Source organism: Arachis hypogaea, chromosome 18 (genome assembly GCF_003086295.3).
Source record: "Arachis hypogaea cultivar Tifrunner chromosome 18, arahy.Tifrunner.gnm2.J5K5, whole genome shotgun sequence".
In the NCBI taxonomy this organism is placed as follows: domain Eukaryota; kingdom Viridiplantae; phylum Streptophyta; class Magnoliopsida; order Fabales; family Fabaceae; genus Arachis; species Arachis hypogaea.
Genome location: NC_092053.1, coordinates 7,448,306 through 7,460,893, shown reverse-complemented (window position 1 = coordinate 7,460,893; position 12,588 = coordinate 7,448,306). Strand labels below are relative to the sequence as shown.

The 12,588-nt window shown below is 33.3% G+C and overlaps 1 protein-coding gene and 1 long non-coding RNA gene across 2 annotated transcripts; one reads left to right on the top strand and one right to left on the bottom strand.

Moving 5' to 3' along the window:
- Positions 1-621: 621 nt before the first annotated feature.
- LOC114925759 (uncharacterized) lies at positions 622-1,896 on the top strand. Its single transcript, XM_029294866.1, has one exon. The coding sequence runs from the start codon at positions 622-624 to the stop codon at positions 1,894-1,896; it is 1,275 nt and encodes a 424-aa protein (XP_029150699.1).
- Positions 1,897-10,527: 8,631 nt separating this feature from the next.
- Positions 10,528-12,350, bottom strand: LOC112771500 (uncharacterized). Its single transcript, XR_011876646.1, has 2 exons — positions 12,213-12,350; positions 10,528-10,934 (listed from the first exon to the last, which is right to left on the bottom strand). It is a non-coding gene; the product is annotated as an uncharacterized lncRNA (long non-coding RNA).
- Between the last annotated feature and the right edge of the window lie 238 nt (positions 12,351-12,588).

Below are 12,588 nucleotides of genomic sequence, written 5' to 3'. Positions count from 1 at the left end.
GGTGAATGAAGACAAGGAACAAGATCATGAGAAGATAGATCAGGTGCCATTTTCTTCTAATATTGAGAAGCCTTTTGTTTTTGGTAGTACTACAATTGGGATAGAGAAGAATAAGGATAAGGAAGTGCATGTAATGGAAGGGACACATGCAGGGGATACAACGTGGACCAAAGTGGAAAGAAAGGCAAAGGGCAAGAAGGTCTTTTTGGGTAGGCATGACCAGGATAAGTCCAAAAAAGTTTATGTGGATAAATCTTCTAATTATGTTGCTAAAGGAAAACCTGCTATGAAAGGCATCAATGTGGTTGAATCAGCTTTACACATAAGTAAGGACAATCAAGTGCTAAAACAAGCGAGGAACTTTAAATTAGCTTCGTTAGGTTTTACCTCTGCTCAAGGTGTGACGGGTGGCAAGCAAGGACCTGGTTCAGAACGGGCAGGGGCTTATTCGCAAGGCGCGGGGACTTCTAAAACGCCATTCAAAAGTAATTTAAAGAGATTAAGGCCTAATTCTCTTCAGAATTCTCCGATTGAGAATGGGCACAGTGTGGTTACAGTGGAGACCCCGCTCACTACCCTCAAATAATCTGAGGTGTGGGTCTCACTCCAAGTAATATTAATATGGATTGTGCAAACATTATAGCTTGGAATGTGAGAGGAGCTGGAAATAAGCTGGCTCGGGTGCATCTGAAACAATTGGTAAAGAATTTTCATCCGTACGTTTTTATCATTTTAGAGACTCATTGTGCTTTCCAAAAGATGGCTGTCTTTTGGAACAGATTAGGTTATATTCCTATTCATATTGAAGAAGCTCAGGGGCATAGTGGAGGTATTTGGGTGCTCTCTGCATGGCCCGGAGTATCTTGCAATGTCGTGGCAGCGAGTTCGCAAGTGGTGTGTGTTGAGTTTTCGAATGGCGGTTTTTCTTGGGTCTGTGCAGCAATTTATGTAAGTCCCGTTCCTAGCAAAAGGGAAGAAGCTTGGAGGGTTTTGACAGATTTTTCTAGAAATTATTCAGGTCCTTTATTAGCTATTGGGGATTTTAATGAGATCCTTCTTTCATCTGAGGTTAAAGGTGGGAACTTTGTCTCTCGAAGGGCAGAGCGGTTTGGAGCTCTTCTAGATGAGTGTGGTTTGATTGATTTGGGAGCCCATGGATCTTTGTACACTTGGTTCAGACATATGCAGGGTAATCGGTTCATCTCGAAGAGGCTGGATAGGGCTGTGGCTACTGATGCTTGGTGTTTTCGTTTTCCGGAAAGCTATGTGGAGAATTTGGCGAGGATGCATTCTGACCACTGTCCCATTATGATACGATGTCAAGGTAATGATAGAAGAGTCGGGGTAAAACCTTTCCGTTTTCAAGTAGCTTGGTCTTATCACCTAAGTTTTTTGTCGGTGGTCAGGGGTGCTTGGGACAAGGGTAGACCCAATCCTATTCGTTGCCTTTCTCAGGTCAGAGATGATGCTTTGGCCTTTAACCGAGACGTCTTTGGGAATATTTTTAAAAGAAAGAGGGAATTGGAGAGGCGTGTGACCAGTATCCAACAGCGAATGGAGAGAGTTGATGCTTTATCCCTCATACAGAAAGAAAGGGAGTTACAGGCTGAATATAGTAATCTGCTTATGCAAGAGAAGTTGTTTTGGTATCAAAAATCCCGAGAGCACTGGGTCAGATTTGGAGATAGAAATACTAAGTTCTTTCATATGCAAACCATTATGCGGAGGAAGCGTAACAAGGTTCAGGGGTTGTTTTTGGAGGATGGAAGATGGAGTACTGATCCGCAAGAACTCGAAGAATGTGCAATTGGATTTTATAGAGATCTTTTTTGTAATGTGGAACAGGTAGAACTTGATGTGATTGGGGGATCAGGAATTACCTTCTTTATCTCGTGAGGCTATTGAAAGTCTCACAAGAAATGTTTCTAAAGAAGAGGTTAGGAAGGTGGTTATGGGCATGAACTCTTTTAAGGCCCCAGGTGCCGATGGTTTTCAGGCTTTTTTCTTCAAGGAATATTGGGAAGTGGTTGGTACAGAGGTATGGGAACTTGTTAAGAAGGCTTTCGCTGGGTTTGATCTGGATAGTGCTCTGTTTGACACTTTGGTGGTGCTGATTCCTAAAGTTGATAACCCGTCTCGCATGAAAGAGTTTCGTCCTATCAGCCTCTGTAATGTCATCTACAAGATTATAACTAAGGTGGTTGTGGAGAGGTTACGACCTTTTCTACAAGATATCATTGGTCCTCTGCAGGGAGGGTTTATTCCTGGAAGGGGTGCCCAAGACAATATTATTGTAGCCCAGGAAGTTCTCCATTTTATGAAGAAAACCAAATCAAAGAAAGGTATTCTTGCTTTTAAAATTGACCTAGAAAAGGCTTATGACAGGGTGAGCTGGGAGTTTTTGGAGCAATCTCTCCTAATGTTTGGCTTTTCAGGTACTATTGTTTCTCTTATTATGAAATGTGTAAAGTCTTCCTCCCTTTCTCTAATGTAGAATGGTAACCGGTTGGATGGTTTTCAGCCAAAGAGGGGTTTGAGGCAAGGAGACCTGATGTCTCCTTATTTATTTGTTATTTGTATGGAGAGGTTGAGTTGCCTCATTGCTAGGCAAGTGGAGGTTGGTAGATGGAAACCAGTGACTGTGTCTAGGGGAGGTCCTGTAATCTCCCATCTCCTTTTTGCAGACGACCTTATCCTTTTTTGCAAAGCGAAGAAATCTCAAGTGCTTCATGTTTTGGACACTATGGCCACCTTTTGCAGAGCATCTGGTATGAAGGTGAATTTTGACAAATCTCGTGCTATCTGTTCTATGAATGTTTCTAGACAACGTAAGGATCTCTTCACTGGTATTTCTTCTATCCGATTTGCTAATTCTCTGGGAAAATACCTTGGTGTCCCCCTCAAGCATGGCAGAGTTACTAAAGCTGATTTTAATGATGTGGTTGATAAGCTTACTAATAGGCTAGCATCTTGGAAAGGTCGCTTCCTTAATAAAGCTGGTCGGATTTGCCTTGCTAAATCAGTTTTATCTTCTATACCTATTTATAGGATGCAAGTAAGCCTTTTTCCATCAGGTGTGTGCTCTAACATTGATAAGTTTACTAGAAGTTTTATTTGGTGTAGTAGTCATAATCACCGTGGTCTTCATTTAGCATCTTGGAGAGTTTTGACGACTCCGAAAAAGTTTGGAGGTCTTGCTTTGCGGGAGTCGCGGTTGGTCAATTTTTCTTTATTAGGAAAGCTAGTTTGGCAAATTTTGATGAATCAAGAGAAACTGTGGGTCAAGATTATGCTTCAAAAATACCTCCAGAATAGAAACATATTTGCAGTTAAAGCAATGGGTTCTTCATCGTATATATGGAAGTCTATTGTGCACACAGCTTCCGTATTAAAGGAAGGGTTTGTTTGGAAAGTGGGAGCTCTTTCTAAGAATTTCTGGTTTGACTCTTGGTTGCACTCTGGGCCAGTAGGAGCGAGGGTTGAATTTCTTGATATTTGTGAGGCTGCTTTGACCATTGAAGATGTTTACCGTGATGGAGTTTGGCATTTGGAGAGGATTTACTCTTTTATTCCTATGGACTTAAGGGAAGACATTCTTAGTTTAGTACATATTTCGGTTTCTGGTCGTGATTTGGATTGGAGTTGGGAGCACACTCTTTACTCTGCTAAACAAGGATATTTATGGTTAATTCAGAATAAGTTGAATTGGGATAGGAATATCAATTGGCTTTGGCTTTGGAAGGCGCGGGTCCCTGAAAAGTTGAGGCTCCTAGTGTGGCTTTGCCTTCATGATGCTGTACCAACTCAATATCTGCGTTTTCGGCGACATCTCTCCTCCTCATCCTTATGTACACGTTGCAATCAACTTCCGGAGACAATTCTTCATTGTTTTCGGGATTGTGAAGTGGTGCGATCAGTTTGGGTTTTTCTAGGTTTTTCTGATGTGTGTTTCTTTGGCTCTCACGAGGTGCATGATTGGTTCAAGCATGGCCTCCTCAATGAAGGTTGTTCCAAATTTGCAGCTATAATATGGTCAATTTGGCAAGACAGAAATATGGGTAATTTTCAGGGAATTTTTGGATCTGCTGGGTCAATTGCATACAAGGCTCGCAGGTGCATGGTGGATTTTGAATATACAACTCAGAATCGAGTATGTTGCATCCAGGGATTAAAATTTCTGTCTTGGTCTCCGCCAAAACCTGGTGCTTGGAAGTTAAATTGTGATGGGAGTGTGAACTTAGGAGATGATTGTGCTTGTTTTGGATGGGTAATTCGCGATAGCTCCAGTCAATGGGTAATGGGATGCTTAGGAAATTCCTTTGGATCTAGTGTCATCAAGATGGAGTTGTGGAGTATATGGAAAGGTTTGGCTTGGGCTTGGGAGGCGGGTCTTAAGCTTGTTGTCTGTGAGACAGATTGCGCATCAGCTTTTGAGCTAGTGACTAGTTGGCAAGTTCCACTCTGGCATCTTGAAAAAGAAGTGATACAACTGATCTTTGACTTGAAGTTAAGAAGGGATTGGGATATTCGTTTTGAGCTTATCCCGAGAGAAGCTAATATCGTGGCAGATCGGTTGGCAAAGATGGGATCTGGAGGTAGCGGAGCTGATGAGGTTCACCTTTGGCACCAGCCGCCAAAGGTGGTTTGTCCTCTCTTGCTGTTAAGAACCTGATTTCTTTTCTTTTTCTTTTCTGCTCTTTTGTTTTTTCTCTTGGTTGTTCACAAAAAAAAAACTCAATAAATATTGTAATGTCTACATTATAACTTAATTATTAAATAAGATATTTTAATAAAAAAATTGAAATTACTTTTTATTTTTAAATTTTTAATTAATACAAAAATAACTAAAGTAAAATAAATATGCATATTGGGATATTTACATGTGTGCGTGTGTAAGAGGAACACATCAATGGTGAGACACACATCTAAAACATAAATTGATATCTTATATTTTATAGGTTAATAGTCAAATTTATCATTGAAAGATCATTCATTCTTTAAATTAGTTTTTAAATAATTTTTTAGTCATATTAGTCTTTGAAAGATAAAACGTAAATCAAATTGATTATTTTGTTAGTTAGATTATGACGTGTCATGTTAAGTGACACGTGTCATTAGATGATTGGTCAGTGACACCTAACACGTCATGTGTCATTTGACATGTAAAAGTTATTTATAATCAAAATATTTCTTAAAAGTTCAGATGTAAGTCATTTTCATCTTTAAAATTTTAAAAAATAATCAAATTAATCCTTATATATAAATTTTTTAATTTTTTCTTCATAATATTAAATTTAAAATATTTTTTAATAGTACTAATTTTAATATTATTTTTAGACCTTAATAAATAAAATTTTCTTTATATAAAATAATAAAATAATTAAATTATTATAAAGTTATTTTGTCATTTGTATTTTAAAATTTTACTTTTTTAAATTATAATTTTTTTATAGTGAAATGTTTTTATTTAAACGAATTTATCAATTATTGTTGATTATATATTTAAAAATTTAATATTTTAAATCTCACTAAATAATATAGTTGTTATTTTAAAATTTAAATATTTTAAATTTTGAAAATTATAATTTTTATTATTATTTAATTTATATGGTAGAATTCAATAATTAAAAAACCGATTTGTCGAATCACTTATTGAATTTTAATATAAAATATTTATATGATAGAACTCAAATTATTGTTGAATCTTAATAACTAGTATATAACTAGTATATACTAAAAGTTTTAATATTTTGGATTTCACTAAATAAATATAGTAGTTATTTTAAATATTTTAATCTTTTATTCAACAAGTGATCCCATAAATCGATTTTTAAATTATTGAGTTCTATCATATAAATTAAATAATAATATAAATTATAATTTTAAAAAATTTAAAAGATTTAAATTTTAAAATAACTATTATATTATTTAGTGAGATTTAAAATATTAAATTTTTAAATATATAATCAACAATAATTTGATAAACTCGTTTAAATAACAAAATTTCACTATAAAAAAAACTTACAATTTAAAAATATAAAATTTTAAAATACAAATGACAAAATAATTTTATAAATTATTATTTTATGTAAAGAGAATTTTATTTATTAAGGTCTAAAAATATATTAAAATTTGTACTATAAAAAAATTTTTAAATTTAATATTATAAAAAAATATAAAAAGTTATATAAGGACTAATTTGATTAATTTTTAAAATTTTAGGGATGAAAATGATTTACGTTTGGACTTTCAGAGACTATTTTCATTATAAATAACTTTTTTATATGTCAAGTGACACGTGGCGTGCTAGGTGTCATTGACCTGACACGTCAACTAATCATCTGGTGACACGTGGCACTTAACGTGACACGTCATCATCTAACTAGCGGAAGGACCAATTTAACTTACGTTTTATCTTTCAAGGACTAATATGACTAAAAAAACATTTGAGAACTAATTTGAATAATGGGTGATCTTTCAATGACAAATTTGACTATTAATCCCTTATATTTTTTACTTTTTTAGGATAAAAGCTAGTATATTTTAGATAAAATAAAGAGTGCAGCACTTCTTAAAAATTAATCTGTTATCAAAGATTATCAGGTAAATTAAATTTATTTATTTATTTATTATTATTATTATTATTATTATTAGCTAAACGAACAAGTTGGCACAGACAAAAAAAAAAAACTAAATTCCTCTATTACTCTATTATTGTCTATCTGATGTCTTCAAACATTTTTATTGTTGGCTGGCAACACTCCTACGATTGTTCTGGCGGTAACAGATTTGGAGGCTCTTAAACTCACTCCCTTCTACTTTTACCATGAATGACCTTTCAAGCCCGAGAAATCGCTGCCATCGAAAAGGGAAACGCCTCTCCGTCGCCACTGCTGGCCGACTAACTCCAAGTGCAAAATCGATCCTAGAGAAGAACCCTGTCTCCATAAAGACGTCATAGTCACACTAATTCTTAGATGACGACGTCCATGGCCAATATACTTCATTAGACCTCGCCGGCGACAAAGAGACACCCCATTCGTTAGGTACCTTTCGCCATTCTCTCCCAAATTGAAACGATTGCTAAGAAATCTAATTTGATGTTTCAGAGTCTCTCCTTAACTCCACTATAATTTTTTATGGAGGGCTCATGCTCTAAATTCTCTCTAATTTTATGCATTATTTATTTTAACTTTAAAGCCCAACTGCTTTTTTTTTGTACAAACATATTACTTTTAATATTTATATATTTTTTGTTTTGAACTTTAGTCTAATATCTAAAATTTAAAAAAAAAATCTAAAATTTATAAAAAAAAATGGTTAACCTGATTAACAAGTTACCTTTTTTAATCCAACCATTTAAATAAAATATAATAAATAAAGAATTTAAATTTAATGAATTAATAAAGTGTGCAATATTTCATACTTAACAAAGAACGTTTAAGGTTGAGTCATTTTTCAGACCTAGAAATAAATAATAAAAAAATAATTCATTTTGGAAAGTTGTGGTCCAATTGTTTGAATGAGTTCATGGCTTCAATTTAAGTCTTTGCTCTGTTTAAATTTTCTCAGAGCTTTTTCCACTTATCACGGTCTTCAAATCCATAGTACATACCACGGCATTGCCTATGCATATTGCATACATGGAACCATCATACCCACCAATGCCACACCCTAACAATGTTTAACATCATTTTGACCTTGATTATTACATAGCAAACTTAGGTCGAAATTCTGGCATCCTATGTTTTTCAAAAAGAGAGTGGAATTTGAATTCCAATGCCATTGTGGTTGATTCTTTGCTATTTGCAAAGTAGCTTTCTTTCCTTTTTTTTTTTTTCCTTTTTTTTTTGGGGTCAACATTCAACAAGTTTTGTTACACGGTTTCATAAATTTTCCAATCGATAGTGATTACCCAAGAAATGGATTAGTATAAAGAGGGATATTGCTGTCTTGCTGAGCTGCTTTAATTTGGACCATTCAGTCAACACCAAGAACAATATCTGTCCTATGATAATAAACAGGAATATTTTTAAAATAAAAATAAAAATGAAAATAAATTTAAGAATGATTAAGAATATGGTACACTCGTCAAGTAAAATACTCAAATTTCTAACCAACAAACCAGCTCTAATAGTTTAGTTAGCCATCAGTTTAATATAAGTTAATATTCTTGGAATTGTGTGACAGTTTTGTAGAACAAGACAAGAAACTTACTCATCTTAGGTTCACAAAGGGATAAAGTTCAAGAATTGAAGACAAAGGATAAAGACAAGTATATGTGTGTGTTGTATGGATGTCATCATAATCTTTGTAGAGATATATGCAACCATAAAAGTCTACAAAATCAAAATGTTTCTGGTATGTTCCTTCCAAGCATCTGGACCCCATTCTAAGATACAGCCAAGGCTTCAGTTCAATCTTCACTTGAACTATATTTGCAGTTCCAGGATTCTAGTATGCACAAAGTCAAAGAGAAAACATGGGCAAGATAATGACAACATCAAGGAACAATGGCACCCAAGTCAAAAACATATCGCTACACCAAATGAAGGGTAAAAAACAATAACTTCTTAAAATCATTCCATAGTCAAATTTCTTCAAAGTTATATCCAAAACTGAAGGAACATCCAAAGAGGAACAAGCAGCCTTATTAGATATAGGGCTGTCAAACAGCCCATTTAAGCCCGGCCCTTTTAAGCCTGTGAATTAAATGATCTGACTTATTTTAATTTGTTTTATTTGGGGACTATAAAATTCTCAGTACCGTTTTATGGTCAGTCTGATGGGTTAAACGGATTAACCTTTTTATTTTTTTATTTTATTTTTTAAAAATATTTTGACAAAAAATATCATTTTTAGGTTAAAAATCTTAAACAAATAGTTTTTTTTTAGTTGATGGATCGGATCTTCAAGTTGGATCGATAGAAAAATTGGCTAAAAGGGCTACTTTTAAAAAAAATTGTAAAGAAAAAATAAATGGCCGCTTGTTTAGCCTGCAGGCTAGTCCGTTTAACCAAAAACTTAAACGGATTTAATTTTAGGGACAAAGACAATCTGTTTAAACGAATAAATAGGTCAGATGAATTTAGCCCATTTTAACCGTCCTAATTAGAAATGGAATATAGCATATGGGCAACTGAACTACAACTTCATCTTCATCCGGCTATCGGTATTTGATATTCACCTTAATCAACAACTAAGGTTCCAAAACCATCATTAACTATCTAAGGAAAATGAAAAACCAAAAGTAACTCTTAAAGAAGAAGTAAAGAACTACTCTTCTTATATATAACATCAAGCATTCCATACTACGTGATGTGGGACTTTGGATATCCCATAACAACACACTGCCGGGATATATGTGTACGGTGTACCTCACTACCTCGTGTGTAACTCCGGATGTCCTCGGCTTCTCCTCCAACGCCATGGCAGCCTGAGGTCATAGCACAATGTCAAATAACATGTCATTTGATTAAATTTAAGAATTTTACGTCAAAACAACACCAATTGGCTCTCTCCCTTTCCTTTCCCCATTCATGATGATGAAGCTCTAGCAGCAGCTTAATAACCAAAATGCACATTCATGAAATGTGGCTAGTCTACACATACTATAGAAAAAATTGTCAGTTTCAGAGGCATTTTGAAATGAAATGCACAAGCAGCATGTCAATGTTAGCTCTTATCAAAACAATGGGAGGGGATTTTATATTTCACAACTTGCATGCAAAGGTAAAACTGAGGCAAGTGAAAAAGCTGTTGACAGCATTCTATGATTTTGTTTTTCCTAAGATATTCTTAGTTTACAAATTTATATTTCACACTAATTTCCTCCCTGGCAATGTGTACGAACATAATATCATAATATAAAATGCCTGAAAGCCATTTCCCCTTAATTAGCCGAACTAATTGAAGATATCATAATATAAAATTTCTCCCATATTTGCCAACTGGTTGAATAGTTCATATATACACAACACTAACCCTTGATTATTTATTTAAAATGCGTAAATCAAGTTATGGAACTTGGAATGAACAGCAAAATTATCAGCAGTCAATCAAGGGATATCATAAGTAAATTACTATATGAAGCAAATATCGAACAAGTTCCTAAAAATTATAATAGTAGATCCTGATAGAGTGAAATACCTCTAGAGTTTCAATTTTTTAGAACTTGCTTAATAGTTTATTTTTTAACTTGTAAGTCTATTGCAAATTCTTTTAACAACTTACCTATTTTATTTTTCTCGTTTTTGGAAATGAAAACAAAGCACTCTAAATGTAACTTGAGTAGATGGACTTTAGAAGCTAAAGTTTGATTAGTTATTGAGAGCATTAGAAATTCCAGCTGGCAAAGTTAGTTAGAAAACAGTTAGTCTGTTAAGTTAGTTGATGCATGTTGTATATAAGCAGCACGTGAAAGTTGGTGTAAGATTGATTGAGAATTAAGCAATCTATGTTCCAATGCTAAACTCATCTGATCTTCTCTCTATGTTCTCATCTCTACAATCTACATTCTCAGCTTCATCGTAACAATTATTAGGCCATATCTTATTTTAATAATTATTTGGAATCATTTTTAATTGTACATTAACAAAGACAAGTGAAATTGTTTTTGCATTGACTTGATAATTCATAGTACCGCCACTTGAAGCTTGTGTGATAGATAGTCAAACAGTTCTAAGTGGAGAGAAAATAATAAATTTGTAATTCAATCTCTCCTTATTGTACATTTATTCAACTGAGCTGACACGGAACAAGTCAAAGCGTGTGACCAGCCACGCACACCCATTGACCCACAAACATAGTGCTACAGTTGATGTTGGGATTGAGTTGAAGGAAATCAGCTGTGCTCATTTCAAATCTTGAAGCGATGGTGTCGCACGTCTCCCCTGTTTCCACTCCATGAAAGCTGCTGCACACGGGACCTGCAACTGCTAATATTTTTATCGATTATGTTATTTGTAAACTAAAATTAGCCACTATCATTATAAAATATATGTTAAAATATAAAATACATTAAAAATAAATCAAATTATAAAGTAAATGGCAGAAATAAGCTAGCTTCCATGAGATTTTACATGATTAAGCCAAACGAAAAAATGAGACATGTATCAACCAAAAGCATGTCTCTATATAATCGAATCAACCACATTCGAACTAAGAAGTTTAGTAATTCGAATCAACCCTGTTCGAATTAGTGAGGATGTTTGCAGTCTTAGTAATTCGAATCATACTGATTCTAACCATGCATGGAGAAGCCCAAATTCAAATTACATAGTGAAAAATTTTCACTCCGCCTCTGTCTCTGCCACCTACTGATTCTAATCATAATTTTTCACTATGTAATTCGAATTTGGGCTTCTCCATGCATGGTTAGAATCAGTATGATTCGAATTACTAAAACTACAAACACTCTCACTAATTCGAACAGGGTTGATTCGAATTACTAAGTTTCTTAGTTCGAATGGGGTTGATTCGAATTATATAAAGACATGCTTTTGGTTGATCTATGTCTTATTTTTTCGTTTGGTTTAATCATGTAAAATCTCATGCAAGCTAGCTTATTTATGCCATTTGCCCTAAATTATATATGTATTTATACATAAATATATTGATAACTAATTTTAATGGCTGATTTTGGTATAGCATTTTCGTATTTTTATATATGTCTAGCCTAAATTACTTGATTTTATATTTAGGCAAGTTTGATTGAGTTTTTTTTTTAATTTGAATTTTTTTTAAGAGATTTTAAAAAAAAAATTATATTTAAATATCTTATAAAAAATTTTTTTATTTATTATGTAAAAATATTTTTTTTAAATAAAATAAATTTATATTATTTTCTCCTTAGCATTACTGATCTTATTTTATCTCTTAAACTTAATTTATTAACAATGTTTAAAATTATATTAAGAATTTAATTTTGATACATAATCATTCAATTATATTTATTTATTTGATGACTATTCTCACATAATCAGTATAAAAGATAATTACTGTTACTCATATAATATTAAATATTTAAATTGAAGTATAAAATTATTTTAGTGTATTAAAATTAAATTTTTATAATAAAAAAAATTAATTCCACTTGTTTATAATAAAATTAAATTTTTATCTATATTTAACAAGCTGCAATTAACACTCTTAAATTTATTGTTTTGTCATTGTCAATCCGCAACAACTAACAAAAAGTCGGAGATTATTACCAGTGGGTGCTGCTCGACTTTCAGCAGTGAAAACTGTAACGACAAGAAGTGAGAAAATCAGAGCAATGCTGATGCTTGTAGATTTAGCCATTCTTCTTCTCTTCAATTATTATATATCCCTTAATTATTTTGAGTTGTGGTTTTAGATGGTGCGTGAGTCTCACAATATATATAGGAGAAGTAGAGAAAGATGGAACAATGATTACCATTTTTTAGGTATATGTATGTTTGGATTTTATTCTAAAAGCCGGCTTCGGTCGATGATCTTCTTAATCTTCGAGGAAGCATATATTTTAGGACATTGGTAATCTTAGTGCATTACTGCATACAAGGTTTTTATTATATTGCTGGCCGATCGATATATACCAGAGATTAT